This window comes from Ascaphus truei, chromosome 15, assembly GCF_040206685.1.
Source record: "Ascaphus truei isolate aAscTru1 chromosome 15, aAscTru1.hap1, whole genome shotgun sequence".
Taxonomy (NCBI): domain Eukaryota; kingdom Metazoa; phylum Chordata; class Amphibia; order Anura; family Ascaphidae; genus Ascaphus; species Ascaphus truei.
In genome coordinates this window covers 35,266,469-35,282,896 of record NC_134497.1, presented here as the reverse complement: position 1 = coordinate 35,282,896, position 16,428 = coordinate 35,266,469, and the positions used below count along the sequence as shown (strand labels likewise).

The window sequence follows — 16,428 nt, the reverse complement described above, 5'->3', positions numbered from 1 at the left end:
CTTGGGCCGTTGTGGTCCCCATTTCGCTGTTCGTGGATCTTGTGTGCTCTCATGATGTCTCTGCCAAGTAGCAGCAGGATCTGGGCGTCTTCGTCTAATGGTGGGATATGATCGGCAATAGCTTTTAGATGGGGATGGTGTCGCGCCACGTCTGGTGTGGGGATCTCACTCCTATCTTCTGCCATGTGATTGCACTCGATGAGTGTGGGAAGAGGCATGCTCACTTTGCCGTCTATTGAGCATATGGTGTAGCCGTTCACTCTTCTCCCTGTAGTCTCCATTCGCCCTGCGCACGTTCTGAGAGTGTAAGGAGAAGTACTGTCTTGTATGTTGAACATATCGAAGAATTCTGACCTGACCAGCGATCGGTTGCTCTGGTCGTCGATGATTGCATACATCCTTTTGGCTCTTTGGGGTTGTCCCTCTGGGTGCACTGCTACCAGACATATTTTAGAGCAAGATCTACCGTCGTTTCCTTCTCCGCATACTTCTGTGCATTTGGATGCTACTGACGTCGGGGGGTGTGTGTCTCCCACTTCTTCCTCCCCGCCCTGCTGTGTCGGAGGGTTAGGGGCTTTGCTTGCTTTGGGCTTCATAGCTTCCGGGTGTAGAGCGGCTATGTGCCTGTCGCTATCGCACTCTGTGCATTTCATAGCTTCTTTGCAGTCCTTGAATAAATGAGTTGTGGAAGCACAACATTTGAAGCAGGCTCCCCATTCCCTGAGCAGGTTCTTTCGCTCCTCTATGGGTTTCATCCTGAATCCGACGCACTTGTTAAGCGGATGCGGCCTTTTGTGGATAGGGCATTCTTTGTTAAGGTCCCTTGGTTTCTTGTCCCTGTCGGCCGCCTGGCCGGGACTCGCGTGGGTCGTAGGGGGCACGTCCGTCCTGTGGACCGAGATGGGTGTTCTCATGTCCTTGTATCTCGTTGTTGACCTTTCGTTCCTCGGGTGGCTGGCACTGGATGTGGTCTGCGCTCCTAAGATGAAGCTGGGGTCGTTCCTCGTTCCTGCTGCTTCGCGAATGAAGTTCAAGAAAACTGAGAATGGGGGGTAGACGACTTGCTTCTCCCTTTTGTATTTGGAACCTTGTGAAATCCACCTTTCTTGGAGGTTGAAGGGTAGCTTCTCCAGGATGGGTCTCACTCCACGAGCTGAATCTAGGGTGTTGAGACCTATTAAGGAATGGTCTTTCCTTGCGAACTCCAGTTCTTGCAGCAGGTCCCCGAGTTCCCGTAACTTCGAGTAGTTTTTAGTTGTGATCTTGGGGAAGCTCTCGATTCTTTTGAAGAGTGAATCCTCGACTGCTTCGGGGCTGCCATAGGACTCTTCTAACCTTTCCCACACTAGGTCAAGACCTACTTGGGGTTGGTGCGCGTTTGCCGCCCGAAGTCTCTGCGCTTGCTCCCTGGATACGTTCCCCAGGAACTTGACTAACAGGTTGAGCTCTTCCCTTGCTGAGAAGTCCAAGCTGTCGATTGCGTCTTTGAACGTGAACTTCCACGTCCGGTAGTTCTCAGGGCGGTCGTCGAAGCTGATGAGTCCTGCGTGCACCAAGTCGTGCCGGATCATGTACTTGGCTATGTCTGTCAGACCTGAGACATCGGCGCGTTTGTCCCGTTCTGAGGTAGTTGCTGGGAGGGTCCGTGCGGTCGCCTCTTCCTTGGTGTGGACGCAGTGATGACTGCTGGCCAGTGTGAGGGGCTGTTTTCTCCCGCGTGGGTGTACCTGGATTGCGAGCCTGAGGTGCTTCCTTGTGCGCGCTGGCGTGTGGATCACTATTGTGGCTGTGGCTATCCCAGGCAGCATGTACCATTGCAGGAACGGCATCTTCTCCTCGTGGGCCTAGCATGTGGAGTCGCTCCATCCGTGTTGGGATGGTGCGCTGGTGTTTTCACTGAAGAGGCTCCTTACGTAGTCTTCGGTGCGTTGGACCGGATCCTCTGAGGCAATCCGTCTGTACGGTTGCTCCCCGCCGTCCTGTTGCGCGGCTGCTTCTAGGACTTCGGCTTGGGCTATAGCGGCGGCAGCTTCTCTTTCTTGATTTAGGGCCTCTAGGTTGACGTCCACCTCTGCTTTTTTCCGTGCGATGGCAGTGGCGGTGGCAGCGGCTGCAGCGGCGGTGGCAGTGGCTGTGGCAGCGGCTGCAGCGGCGGTGGCAGTGGCTGCAGCGGCGGCTGTCTGCTCCTCCTCTTCCAAGCGGGCCCTTTCTAGTTTCATGGCTGCCTCTTTCTGAGCGTATGCGGCCCTGGCGCGTGCGGACTCTGCGGTAGCTCGCGCATTGGTGGCGTTTGCGCTTGCGCTTGACGCGTGAGATTGCGCTGATCTTGCTGACCTTGCTCTACTCAGTACTTTTGCAGTCTGGTTAAGATATGTGCTGTTATAAACTGCTATTAAGCTATATCACCACTGTATACAGCCTCCACCTCCCCACATGCAGTGATCATCAGTGTGTATAGCTGGTCATATCAGAGTGCCCACCAATTCACTCTATGCACATTATCTATCAGTATTAATGGTGACATGTTGCAGAGGTCACTATAGGGTACCATATGCCTATACTGTGAACCCCTGGGGGTTACCTATGATCAGCTCCACACAACACTGCGTGTACATATATAACACATGTAGGAAGGTTTACCAGACTGCATATTGATACCTACTGGTGCACAATATATTTGTTTCAGTACACCAGTTATCACCAGTCACACTATTACCACCTATGGTTTATGCACACCGCCTATTGTGATCTGATGATACAGTACATTGTCGAATTAACCCTACCTTACCCTCACTGAGGTCTTTTATAATGATTTTGTTTCCTGTGTGATATTAATACACAACAGGAGACACCTACTATATTGATTGCGAGCCCTATGGCTGTCAGTATTTTGATCCCACTACCTCTAGTGCGTCATTTTAATACCCATTATTTTATATATGTGTTGAATCAATAAAGTTTATTTTAAATCATACACTAATCACCAGAGGGTGAACTCGAGTGCTACACTGGGTTCTTCTCTATCCTTTCTACCTGACCTTGATGAGTGCCTGGATGTGCTTGAGCGCTGTGACGCGGTCTCCAGGAGGAGCTCTTTTCTCACGCTTTGTGCGTCTGTGATGGCGTCCCGCACGCGGCTGTCACGTGCAAGATCAATGTTATTTTGTAAGTCTCTTTCTTGCAGGCTTTCGCCGGTGTTGGTTCTGGTCAAGTAGGTGATGTATGTTTCTGACAGACCTTGGTGGCACGAGTGATTAGACTTTATTTGAATAATTGCCTGCGCGAGCTGTTGTGCATTATCGCCAATACTAACAACATTGCGTAACTCCAATGCGGTTGTTTCCCAGGCCAACTCTAATTTAGCGCGGTGCGCTCCAATGTCAGTCTCATATTTTTCGCGGGCCTTTTGTGTCAGTGTGACTGTCCGTTTAGGCCTTGCGTCTGTCTGCGCCTGTTGCTGTTGCGCAGCGGTCTCTGTGTCTCAGTGATCGCTTTCCTGCGTGATGTCTGGTGAGGCTCTGAGTTCTGCCATGCTGTAGGTGTGTGTAGGCCTTTTGCCAGTGCGTGTGGCGTGCGGTCTTTTACCTTGTCAGCGATGGGCTTCTGTCTCAGATGATGCCGAGCGGTGTCCTGCAGCGTGCAGCGTAGGGGTAGCTGTACTCACAGGTGTCCGGTGGTTCTGATCCGTGTCCTAGCGGGTGTCCGGTAGCATGGCCCTTGATGGCGCTAGCCGTGGGGACGTGCGCAGGAGTCGGTAAGATGGTGGCTCCTCACTATGGGGCTGTGCAGAGGGTGAACTCAGACAGAGAAAAGGCAGTTAGGTTTGTGTAAGAAGCACTGTGTTGCAAGGCTGCTGTGCAGTGAGCAGTTTGAGCTACTTGGTGCTTCCTTTGTCTGCTGTAGAGGCTGCTCTGTATTAGCTGTGTAAGCTGCTAGCTTGTACTGCTTTAGAGGCTGCTCTGTGTATGATGGAATCTGGAGTAGCAGCTCCTGTAAGTGTCTGTAAGGCACACAATATCTTTTCACTATTCTGGAAGCCAGAGGATCACGTGGTTATGACTTAGCTCAGATAGTGCCAACTCGCCCTCTTTTCCAAGCACGACAAGGTCTGTTTCTTTTCTTACTTTATTTTGGAGAAGGCAGGATAAAGTACAGTCTCTTGTGTAGAGGTGTAAGTGTCTCTGTGTGTGCTCAGTAGTCAAGGGAGGTGAAAAGATAGTTCTGCATCACCATTACAGGGGTTACAGCCAGGTACTCACGAGTCCAGAGAAATGGTGGAAAAGGAAAAAGCAATGTATGCTGGGTAGTAAGACAGTCTGGGGACAGACCATCTGTGGGCAGAGCAGAGGGGGAGAAAGCAGACTAGCCCATTAGAGAGAAAGGCTGGGGCTGCCATGACAACTCACAGGAGTGTCTAGGGAAGCTACAACATGTAGCAAAAATGTAGCATCTTAATGCAGCAAACTGCTGGGGAGAGGGGAACTGGCACTGTGTTTGTGTGCAGAACCAAACACGTACAGCTGGCACTAGTAAGCTGACAAGCAGGGCTGCAAGGAAAGGGGGGGTAAAACAGAAGTGGAGACAAGGGTATTCCTGTTCCATGACAGTAAGATGTCTGAGCATAAGACTTCATTTGTGCAATGTGCTTACTGCAATCCCTGCCTCCTGATCTTGTTCCTTGTTCCTAGTACTAGTCTCTCTCCGTGTCTGACCTTGGCTAGCATCCGGACTCCTGACTTCTCTACTCCTGACCCCGGCATTACATACGACGATCTGCACCTCTCCAATCTCGACCACGGCAAGTACCTACGACGATCCGCACCTCTCCAATCCCGACCCGGCTACCCACTACCAATCTACACTCCGGACGCGTTCACGCAGCTGGAGGTCGGTTTATTCACATCCCCACCTCGGCCCTTCGGTCGCACCCTGTTTGTGGTGAGCACTCCGTTACACCCAGTGATGCTTTCTTCTTCATAATCACAAACCATCCACTGACAGGCAGTCCAAGCGTCACTCATGACTGATTCCGAGTACGTGCCTGTTGCGTGTTTGTTGCGCCCTCACGAATGCCGTTTGGACTGCGCGTCTAACTGGCACGTCGTCCTATGGTAAATAAAAATATGTGATTAAAGAAACAATATTTTGCTGGAGCCACGTTTTAAATTAGAATTTTACACCGTACTAGACAAGGTCATCACAGAATTTAAACCGCGTTTTGAAAAAATTAAGAACATAACGTCTGATTTTCTCTCCCTGAGTGGAGATGCAATTGTAATACGTACCTTTCAAATGTCAAAACCTGTGCCAAAAACTAAGCGTTAAGTATGACAAAGATCAAGATCCTGTCACGGTAGACCCAGCTTATTAACCTCTTAATTACCGGGATCATTGATTGAGCAAAGCAGAGATAAAAATAAACTGTGATTTATTTACTTGATGAACGTACAGAGCTGTTACACAAAAATACAGTAAAAAGACACACTTACTTTGGAAACTGGGATAACAAAACTAATCTTCCTTAATTGCAAACACACAGCAAAATAATTCCGGCCAGTTTTCATTCCCGTAGCCTCTTGCTGTTGGAATCTGGTCACTTATACTCTGAGAAATGTAGACGATTTACTCAGAGCTGGAACTCCTCAAATGGGACTGAATCTCAGGTGAATCACACAAGATGGAACTGATGAATCTCTTTTCATGATAGAACTGATGGAACTCTTAGATGGATCTGACTTCCCCACTGACTACACAAACTTTTAAAAACTTCACAGGTCCTATTTCCATAATGTACAGCCAATCTCTGGCGTGGGAACCAATTTCTCCACCTATCGTCAGGTTCTTCCAGTCCTGCGTGGAGAACAAAAACCCGGGCGCTACCTAGGGAGATGGTAGGTATAGTAAAAGGGGATATAGCAACCTTGGTAGTAGGCAAGGTATCCCTCTGCTTCTTTTCCACCTGTGACTCTAAAAACCCCAATAAAGGATCTACCCAGGATCCTTCAACAAATGAGACAAGATAAAAAAGGGGGGGGATGGGGGAGCACTGGTGAAAATCTGATAAATAACCTAAAAAGGTTGTGTAATGCTCTATGTCAATCTCAAGGGTTTTGAGGGTGTAAAATAAATTTTAAATTTTAACACTCACACGGCCTTGTGCGAATGCTGTCGCATAAAGGTTTCTTTTGGGCTCCCTTTTCTTTCTTCTCTTTCTTCTTGCGCCTCCTTTCTGTCTTCTGGATACTTTCGCCGCCTTGCGTCTGTAATTTCCTTCTCCTACTTCTTTGATGTTCGTCACACCCTCGGAATAAAAATACACACAAAATGTATGAGCAAACTGTGATTTTATCAGGGAGGTATCAGGATGTATAGCAAGAATATAAATAAAACACTCACACGTGCGCTCTAGGGGATGATCTCTTGGTCTTCATGGGGCAGTCCCACTTCTTAATGTGCCGTGTGAGTAGTAACATTTTATTTTATTTCTGCCTTTTAACTGAGGTGTGGCCTTTTAACTTTCTGTTTTTAGAGCTTTAACTTCACATTAAGAAGTGGGACTGCCCCATAAAGACCACACATTCTCAATCGACAATGGAAAATACTCATGTGTGATCCATACCTCAAAAGGTGCCTCACCCCTAGCGCACCAGTTGTGTTTCGAAAAGCCTTTAGTGTCAAACAACAGATAGCACCTAGCAAGCTCAGAGAGAGCTCTACGTTGGTTGATCCTCTTGTTCCCCTTTCACCAGGTAATGTCAAATGTGGCAGACCAAGATGCACTATAAGATTTGGCAAACAGCTGGGTCTCATTACATCACAGGAGGGATTTCTTCTAGGAGTGAGCACTGTTTTACAGCGGAATCAGACTGCACGTTGAGAGGATTTACTCCGTGCACCATCAGGTCTGTCTACAATACACCTATTTACTTCTGAGAAGGGTCATTCTCTAATTGGTGTCTATTGTTCTCTAGCTGTAAGCTAATACACTTAGACTACAATTACTCTTATATGCTCCAGTGGTTACCTCCTCCTTACCATCAATTGCCTCCTCGCTCACAATTTCCTCAAATATGTCACTTGCATATTGCTGCTAACCATTTCATTTTATTTTTTGTCAATATTGCTTTTTAAACACACCAGTTTTGCATTGTCCTTGAGACTATTCTGGTTACAACAGACGACAGAAGCCCAATGCTACATCCAACATGACAGAAATACACAGTAAAATACTTTTATATTCTCTTGAAATAGGGTCATTTAGTTTAACCCTTTGGCCAAAGCGCTGTAAGCTTGCGAGCCACGTCAAGGCAGACACCTGTTCGCAAGTCCTAACACTACCAGATAAAATACTAATATACCTCTATTAGGATTAAAATTCTCATTTACCTCTATTAGGAGGGAGAAAGACCACAGTGGGTCTATATCCAACAGAATGAGGCCCTTGCAAACTAGGGAAGTGGGGAGGGGCGGGCTTAAAACCTGGGAAGGAGGAGCCACTAACCTCCAGCAGCTGAAACAGCTGAGAATAGGTTAACAAAACACAGAACCCCAGCAAACTCTTTTTGGGAACCCCTGAGCCACCACAATATATATATATGTGTAACCATGCTGTAAAATGGTTGCAGTCATCTCTCCTGCTGACAGTAAGGCCTGGTAAGTTATGGGCTTGCCAGCAGTAATCATGGAGGTTTGCCCTCACACCCTGGTGAGGTGCCCTATGTATGGATGGGAGTGGTCACAGGTTCTGACTCCGTGGTTAGTGATGTCAGAGTTGTGCCAGCCCCCAAAGGATACATAAGGCACAGCACTGTGTCAAGAGTTAGTTGCTGGAGGAGGAGTAAGAGAAGGAGCAGTTCAAGAGTTATGTTATAGTAGCTGAATAAGGAGACTGTGTCCAGGGACCTGGCACAGAATAAGACATCCCTGCGGGGATAGGGAATCCCTATTATTAGGAGGACATTACCTTTCAAAGGGTAGTGCGGTGAACAATGGAGGGCTGAGTACACCCCATTGTGGAGGGCAGCTTGCCCACCGTGCAATAAAGATGATGCTGATTACAGAAACCCTCGTGTGTAAGAGTGAAGTGATTGCACAGGGGGCTGCACCACAGAGGAGTTCCTCACCAGGACCATCCACAAGCTCACGCTGGGATCCTGATGAGGTGGAGGCACTGCACTGGATATAGGTAGGACTCTGCACACTACCTCAGCTGCCTGCCTGGAGGGGTCATCCCCATACACCATCATGCAGGAGACTCAGGAGTCCTGTAGCCAACAGGTGCACCACCAGACACAATCACACTGTAATGGGGACTGGTTAGACCACAGGGGCCAATATGAGATTGGGTGGGTCAGGCCAGTCCAGAAAACCCGTTACATATGTATATGTGTCAAAATGGAGTGCTATTGAGCGTGGCATATGTATACAACAGACGACAGAAGCCCAATGCTACATCCAACATGACAGAAATACACAGTAAAATACTTATATATTCTCTTGAAATAGGGTCATTTAGTTTAACCCTTTTGCCAAAGCGCTGTAAGCTTGCGAGCCACGTCAAGGCAGACACCTGTTCGCAAGTCCTAACACTACCAGATAAAATACTAATATACCTCTATTAGGATTAAAATTCTCATTTACCTCTATTAGGAGGGAGAAAGACCACAGTGGGTCTATATCCAACAGAATGAGGCCCTTGCAAACTAGGGAAGTGGGGAGGGGCGGGCTTAAAACCTGGGAAGGAGGAGCCACTAACCTCCAGCAGCTGAAACAGCTGAGAATAGGTTAACAAAACACAGAACCCCAGCAAGCTCTTTTTGGGAACTATTCTGGTTATTAATAAATTCCAGTTTATATTATTCATTGTACGGAACTGGCGCTTCTTTCTATTTTGGTTTGTAGTTTATTATGGTCAGGCTTGACCATTTAGAAGCATTGCCTCTTCCGTACAGACTGTTCCTATGCTAACATCAATATTTCATCTTCATATTTAATATTAACTGCACTTCACCTTCACAACATTTATAACTTTTTGCACATCACGCTTATTTCTATCACAAACTAGCGCTACTATTTGTTTTTGTGTGTGTGTATATATATATATATATATATATATATAGTGTTCGACAATGCTATACATTTACACGCCAGGGGCGAGTGGATTTAACCTCTGGGCGAGCAACTATTGGCCCAAGCAGCACATGTTTGTTTTTTTAAATTTTCCCTGCTCGCGCTGGCTGAAAAAAAAAAAAAACTCCCCTTACCTGACAGCTGTTTGGTGCGCGCTCCCAGGCTTTGTGGGCACGCGGCCAGGCTCTATATGAGCCTGCCCCCAACGAGCGGCCATTCTTTTTCCAGATCGTTGGATACGGTAAGTATTCTCTGCCTCTTTCCTGCTGCCTCCCCATGCACTCACCCCCGTGGCCCCTCTGCCTCCGTCCTGCTGCCTCCCCATGCTCACGCCCGTGGCCCCTCTGCCTCCTCCCCATGCCCCCTGCACTCACCCCCGTGGCCCCCTCTGCCTCCATCCTGCTGCCTCCAGCCGTTCTGTTGCTCCCCTGTCCCCTCAGGTCCCCGCTTCCCATGACAGCCCGCAGTGCGGGAGATGGGAGCGGGGATGTCCCCCAAGGTCCCCGCTTCCCCCCCGATCCCTGTGACAGCCCGCGGGGCGGTAGATGGGAGCGGGGATGTCCCCCAAGGTCCCCGCTTCCCCCAGATCCCTGTGACAGCCCACGGGGCGGGAGATGGGAGCGGGGATGTCCCCCAAGGTCCCCGCTTCCCCCCGATCCCTGACAGCCCGCAGGGCGGGAGATGGGTGCGGGCATGTCCCCCAAGGTCCCCGCTTCCCCCCCAGTCCCACAAGCGGGAGATGGGTGCGTGGGGGGGGGGGGGGGGGAGCGTGGTGGTGCTGGTTGCGGCCTTTCCTCCCCCCCGTGTGTAGAGAGTGTGTGTGTGTGTGTGTGTGTATATATGGGAGAATGTGTGTGTGTATGGGAGTATGTGTGTGACACCAGAGGTACCCCCCACCAGTCAGTCACCCACCCTCTCTCCCCCCCCTCACACTCTCTCTCCCCCCCACACTCTGGATCTCTTATTTACCCTATATATCTTAACTGCCCTATACTACACCGAAATAACCTATACTGCTTTCTTCCATATCAGACTCAAGCTTCACACGGAAGACATCGGAATCCCCCCTAACCCAGAAGACAGATAGGGAACACCTCCCCTCCAATGTATAACATTGCGGGAATGAGGGTACATGGACATTGAGGGACTGCGGATCAGGTAAGATCCCAGGCGGGATTGCTGCTTTAGATATTGTGAAGTGAGGACGTCCAGACACTGGTTAAGGGGTTTAGGAAACTAGTCATTCACACCTGTTTTTTTTTTTCTAGATCCGACATTTACACACACACACACACACACACACACACACACACACACACACACACACACACACACACACACACACACACACACACACACACACACACACACACACACACACACACACACACACACACACACACACACACGTAACAAGGACTAATTGTAGTATAATGTAATACAATAAATACATTTATGTCAAAAACGAATGTTGTTCTGACTAGGAATTTATTAAATGTATTTTAAATATATATTTTATTTTAAAGCGGGGTTGGGGGCGGGACTAGGGTTGGGGGCAGGACTAGGTGGCGAGTAGATTTTTTGGTTGGGCGAGTAGATTTTTGGGTGATTTGTCGAACACTGTATATATATATATATGTAATGGTTCTTGGCCCCCACCCAATCTCACATTGGCCCCTGTGGTCTTCTGGCCCCATTACATGTCTGTATAGTATGTGGTGCACCTGCTGGCTTACAGGACTCCTGAGTCTCCCGCTGGGTATTATTGGGGATATCACCATGACAGGCATCTGAGGTAGTGTTCTGAGTCCTACTCACATTCGGTACAGCGCCTCCACCCCATCAGGATCTCTCCGGCAGCAGGGGGAAGTATCGGATGGGGAACTCCTTCTAGGTGCATCTTGATGCTGAATGACTCCACACTCACACAGAAGGGATCTTTTGAATCAGGGCATCTTTAATGTCATCTCCATAGGCAGACTGCCCCTCATTGCGGCAGACACGTAGCCGCTCATTTCTTTGGAATACTCCATGCAGAAGGTTCCTCCTCTCTTAATTGAGTTGTTCTCCACCTCTCCCCTAAGGGAGGTCCACCAGCTTTGCCAGGTCCCTGGACACAGTGTGTAATCAGCTTGCACTGAAGTATCTGACAGGCAGACTTGCACTGCTGCAGACACTTCACTCAGGAACATAAGAACAGAACCACTAACTTTAGGCAGTTCCGTGTCTTATATAGCCTCAGAAACAGACCCACCTCTGTGTCACTAACAGTGAACACAAAGCATGTTGTCACTTCCTTTGATACATATGACACTTCACCAGGGTTTTGAGGGCAAACCTCCATGATTGTTACTGGCAACCCTGCATACTTACCAGGATTACTGCCAGCATGAAAGAGATATGTACACCAATTTTACACATGGCTACATATATATATATATATATATATATATATATATATATATATATATATACATACATACACATTCCCAGTAAGATATATTTACATTCCCAGTAAGATATCTATCTATATTACTTGCAATGTGGGGTATGGAGATACCTATACTCTAAGACCCTAACACATGAGTCAGGGTTAACCAAGTGGGCTTAACCTTTATTATAAACCTGGTTAACCCCTTCCCCGCCACAGATCCCTACGAATGTTTCATCAGAAATGAAAAGCTTTAAATTCAAAGGGCCGACCGTAGCAATTTCAGCGCCCTGTGTGGAGAGAAATTTGGAACCCCCCGCCTTGCTAGAGTGCTCCCCCTTTCCCCCCACACTGACTCTCACCCCCCCACTGACATATTTACTCTCCCCCCTACATTACTCTCTCCCCCTCATACACACTCTTTCCCCTCACTGACACACTCTCCCTCCCTAACTAACACAAACACACAGACACACAAAGACGTACATAGCCTCCCCTCTTTCCTACTGCCCATGCTGCTTCCTGTTTCTCTGCGCCATCTCAAGCCTCCTGAGAGCTCCTCATGATTGGCTGCATTAACCAGCAGGGGAAGCAAATGGGCCTGCCTTCCTACCTAACTCTACCTCCTTACTCACTTTTACTTTAGCAACAATCCTTAGCCGATTTCAAATTGCGCCCACCCCCCCAATTCCGCTTGATACTCAAACTGGATCCTGAACCACTTTAGCAAACCCGTCCAAAAGCAGCCGGGCCACATCCCTATTGGGGTACCTTTCCAGCCATGGCGCCATACTTTCGCCGATTATCGGGGATGACGCCTTCCTGACCAGCCTTCTGCCCGGCTCCCCTAAACCCGCGTCCACCCTCACTGAAACACTGGGCCTGGAAATGCTGCCCCCACAGGTGAAGCACGCATGCCTGAAACGACACTTGTTGTACTCGCAATGGGCATCAATGAATGCCCAACAAACGCACGACAGGCTCATGTCCAGCATGCCCGTCGATTTCCCCCCCACTAAATGGGGATGGCCCCTCCACCCTGATCCACTCGATCCATACCCTTCATGTCCCAAGAAATCTGGCCCTACCTTAATGCCATCTTTTGCCTGAACTTCTCATCATATGTCCACCAACCCATAACGATGTGCCTGTGCTGTAACGTTCTGCCCCCACCGCAGACGGCCGTCTCGCCAGCCAGGGCTGCCAACAGGGGATAACAAAAGATACAGGTGTCCCAGGCCCCGTGAGTCAGGGGGCCCAGCCGCCCGGTCACCACGGGGTAAAAGGATTTAGCGCGCTCGCGATCCTCCACGCAGCGCGCTTGTCTGCACAACGAAGAAAGAAAAAAAAACTTCCCCCCTCTCCTGATTGGCTGGTGCGTGCTGGCACGCTGCCAGGATTTTTTTGGGGCCCGCACCAAGCTCTATACGAGCCTGCAAAGCGAGGCCCGCCTTTTCCTGCATGGAGCAAGTGGTAAGTACAGTTCCATGCCTCCCTTGCTTCCATGCCCCCCTGCACCGATTTCCCCGCCCACTGCTCCAGTTCCCCCCCCCCTGCTCTGATTTCCCCCGTGTGTATTTGAGAGTGTCTGAGGGTGTGTGTCTGAGTGAGTGTGTGAGTGTGTGTGTGAGTGTCAGAGCATGAATGTGTGTGTGAGTGTTTGAGTGTCTGAGTGTGTGTCTGTGAGTCTGTGAATAAATACAGACACCAACCCACAGTCAGTCAGTCACCCAACCACCCGTCAGTCAATCACCCAAGTGTCACCCACCCAAGTGTCAGTCATTCACTCACCCAAGAGTCAGTCACCCACCCCATCCACTCTCTGTATCATTCTTTCACCCACACTGTCTTATTTTAACTGCCCTATACCTACACCGAAATAACCTATACTGCTTTCTTCCAGATCTGACTCTCAAGCTTCACACACAAGATATCGGAATCCCCCTAAGGGCTGGGACCCGCTGCGCTCGGCGGCGCGGGCGGCCACACGAGAGTTCCCCACCAGCAGGGGAATCCTCCCGAGCCAGTCCCGGTCCCCCCTGGCTGCACAGCTCACTACACACTGTGACGCGTCAGCCGCTAGGGGATACAAGAGAATTGTAAACCCTAGCTTCGACGCGTCACGTGGTGTGGCTGTGAGCCAATGAGGGAAGGCTTCGGGAGGAGGAGAGGCTTCGGGGAGCGGGGAGGAGTGTGGAGGGGAAGCAGCGTGAGTGCCTGTCTGTGTATGTGTGTGCCTGAGTGCCTGCCTCTGTTTCTGTGTGTATATGAGTGCCTGCGTGTGTGTGTGTGTTGCTTGTGATTACTTCCATCAGCAGCTCCAGCCCGAGCCCGTGAGGAGGGGGAGGGGAGGGAGAGTAGCGGGTCCCTCCGCTCAAGCCACGCCCCCTCCCGCTCAAGCCTCCCACTCCCGCCCCCTACAGACCGCATATCGCGGTCTGTGTATGTCAGCGCCCCGCCTGTCTGCAGTGCGGGAGCGCTGACGGAGGGAGCGGGGCCTTAGCCTAACCCAGAAAGACAGGTAGGGAACACCCCAGGCCTTTTGTCACATAGGATGTAGCATTGGGTATCTTTGTCTTTTGTTGCAAATATTAAAATAAACAGATTGCATTGTAATTTTTTTCCCATAATAACAATAACAAAAAAACAGTTAAGTAAAAGTAGCCCCCCTGCCCAATACATTTATTAAACACCCCAACAGCTAAGGCATATACCCCACAGAGCTTACACTAAATTATACCTGTGTTACCGGGAGAGAATGGGACCCCCCCAGGGTCACACATAACCGCCCCTGCGCTTAAGGCCGAGCAGCGCGTATAGCGATAGCTGTTATTATTTATGTCAGTGGCAGACACCTTGATGGTAAAGGTTACGCAGTTTGTAATGGGTTTGTTAATCGCCGAATGAAACATTACATGTTAGATATTTGCACAAAGGAAACTACATTCTGCCGCCATCTTATGTTATAAAAGTAACTTTCGGGGGGGTGGGGGAGGGAGCCACGTCCTGAGGGCAAAGCCCCCCCCTCTCTATCAATCACTTGTCTTATGAACGGCATCTGCAATACACCTCAGGTGGGTGGTTACTGTAACATCGCACCTTTCCACCCCAGCAATTTCTCTTTAATGACATATGGGATAAAGATAATTAATATTTATATAAAACATTTCTATGAACATCTTGCGTTGCTTGTCCTCATCACGTGAGGTCCTACTAAGCCACGCCCCCGACAGGGACACTCTATGACACGCCCCTGGAAGTAACCCCGCTGCTGCTGGTTATTATTATTATTACTGGGATTGGCTGCTGCTGGTTATTATTAGTGATTGGCTGCTGCTGGTCACGTGGTCGCTTTGGCTGCTACTGGTCACGTGGTCGCTCTAGACCGGAGGCACATGAGCAGCAGGAAGCAATCCCTTCTCAGCCGGGCAGAGAGCAGCCGCAGCAGCAACGTCTCCCACACATGCAGCAGCTGGGAGGGGCCGGAAGAGTCCGGCAGGATCCCCCCTCTGCGGTGAGTGTCCGCGCGCTGCCGCCTGTATAGCTGCCCCCCCTTTCAGCAGGGACTTAGGCGGGGGCTCAAACACGCCCCCTGAGCCTCTCCTGCTAACCAATGAGCGAGCCCCGCTGCTGCAGGGGAAGAATCCCCACACATTGTAACTCAGGGAACCTCCTTTACCGGAGCGCGCCTCCTGTATCACGTGATCAGGGCCACTGCGGCTAACAACACAGGGATTGTGGGTAACAGGTGACGCAGCTTCAGACACGCCCCTTTATCCCCGCCCCCCCAACTACCTCCGGTCTCTCTTCCTGCAGCTACTGTAACTGGGGAATCGGCTGCACGCGCCGCCAGTCTTGCAGCGGAGGTACTGGGGCCTTAGCCCAAGTCTGGTAAAAAAAAAATGAATGTGTTTTTTTTTTTTTTTTTTAAATAAATAATAAATTACACAAACACACACGCACACCCATATACATACAGAAACACACTCAATACTGCATACACTCAACACTGCATACACTCAACACAGTATACTCACGAAAAGCATGCGGCACGCGCATTCGCATTTCCGATTCCTCCCCCTTCACAGATCCAAACCCCCTCCTTCACACATCCAACCCCCCCCTTCACACATCCAAACCCCCCTTCACAGATCCAACCCCCCCCTTCACAGATCCAAACCCCCCCTTCACAGATCCAAACCCCCCCTTCACAGATCCACCCCCCCCTTCACACATCCAACCCCCCCTTCACACATCCAACCCCCCCTTCACACATCCAACCCCCCCTTCACACATCCAACCCCCCCCCTTAACACATCCAATCCCCCTTCACACATCCAATCCCCCTTCACACATCCAATCCCCCCCCCCTTCACACATCCAATCCCCCTCCCCCTTCACACATCCAACCCCCCCCTTAACACATCCAATCCCCCTTCACACATCCAATCCCCCTTCACACATCCAATCCCCCTTCACACATCCAATCCCCCTTCACACATCCAATCCCCCTTCACACATCCAATCCCCCTTCACACATCCAATCCCCCTTCACACATCCAATCCCCCTTCACACATCCAATCCCCCTTCACACATCCAATCCCCCCTTCACACATCCAATCCCCCTCACACATCCAATCCCCCTTCACACATCCAATCCCCCTTCACACATCCAATCCCCCCTCCCCTTCACACATCCAATCCCCCTCCCCCTTCACACATCCAATCCCCCTCCCCCTTCACACATCCAATCCCCCTCCCCCTCACACACCAATCCCCCTCCCCCTCACACCCCAATCCCCCTCCCCCTTCACACATCCAATCCCCCCACCCTTCACACATCCAATCCCCCTCCCCCTCACACATC

The 16,428-nt window shown here is 50.0% G+C and overlaps 2 protein-coding genes across 3 annotated transcripts in view; both read left to right on the top strand.

The window, feature by feature from the left end:
* Nucleotides 1-16,428, top strand: part of LOC142466804 (uncharacterized) — a 345,151-nt gene that overhangs the window by 267,308 nt on the left and 61,415 nt on the right. The window lies entirely within an intron of this gene.
* LOC142466806 (PR domain zinc finger protein 12-like) overlaps nt 14,921-16,428 on the top strand; it is a 43,868-nt gene continuing 42,360 nt past the window's right edge. The window contains exons 1-2 of one of the 2 annotated variants that reach the window (XM_075572260.1): nt 14,921-15,074; nt 15,377-15,451. In XM_075572260.1, coding sequence (XP_075428375.1) covers nt 14,956-15,074; nt 15,377-15,451 — 194 coding nt within the window. In that variant the 5' untranslated portion in view covers nt 14,921-14,955. The remainder of the gene's footprint in view (nt 15,075-15,376; nt 15,452-16,428) is intronic. The other variant, XM_075572261.1, reaches the window with a different exon arrangement.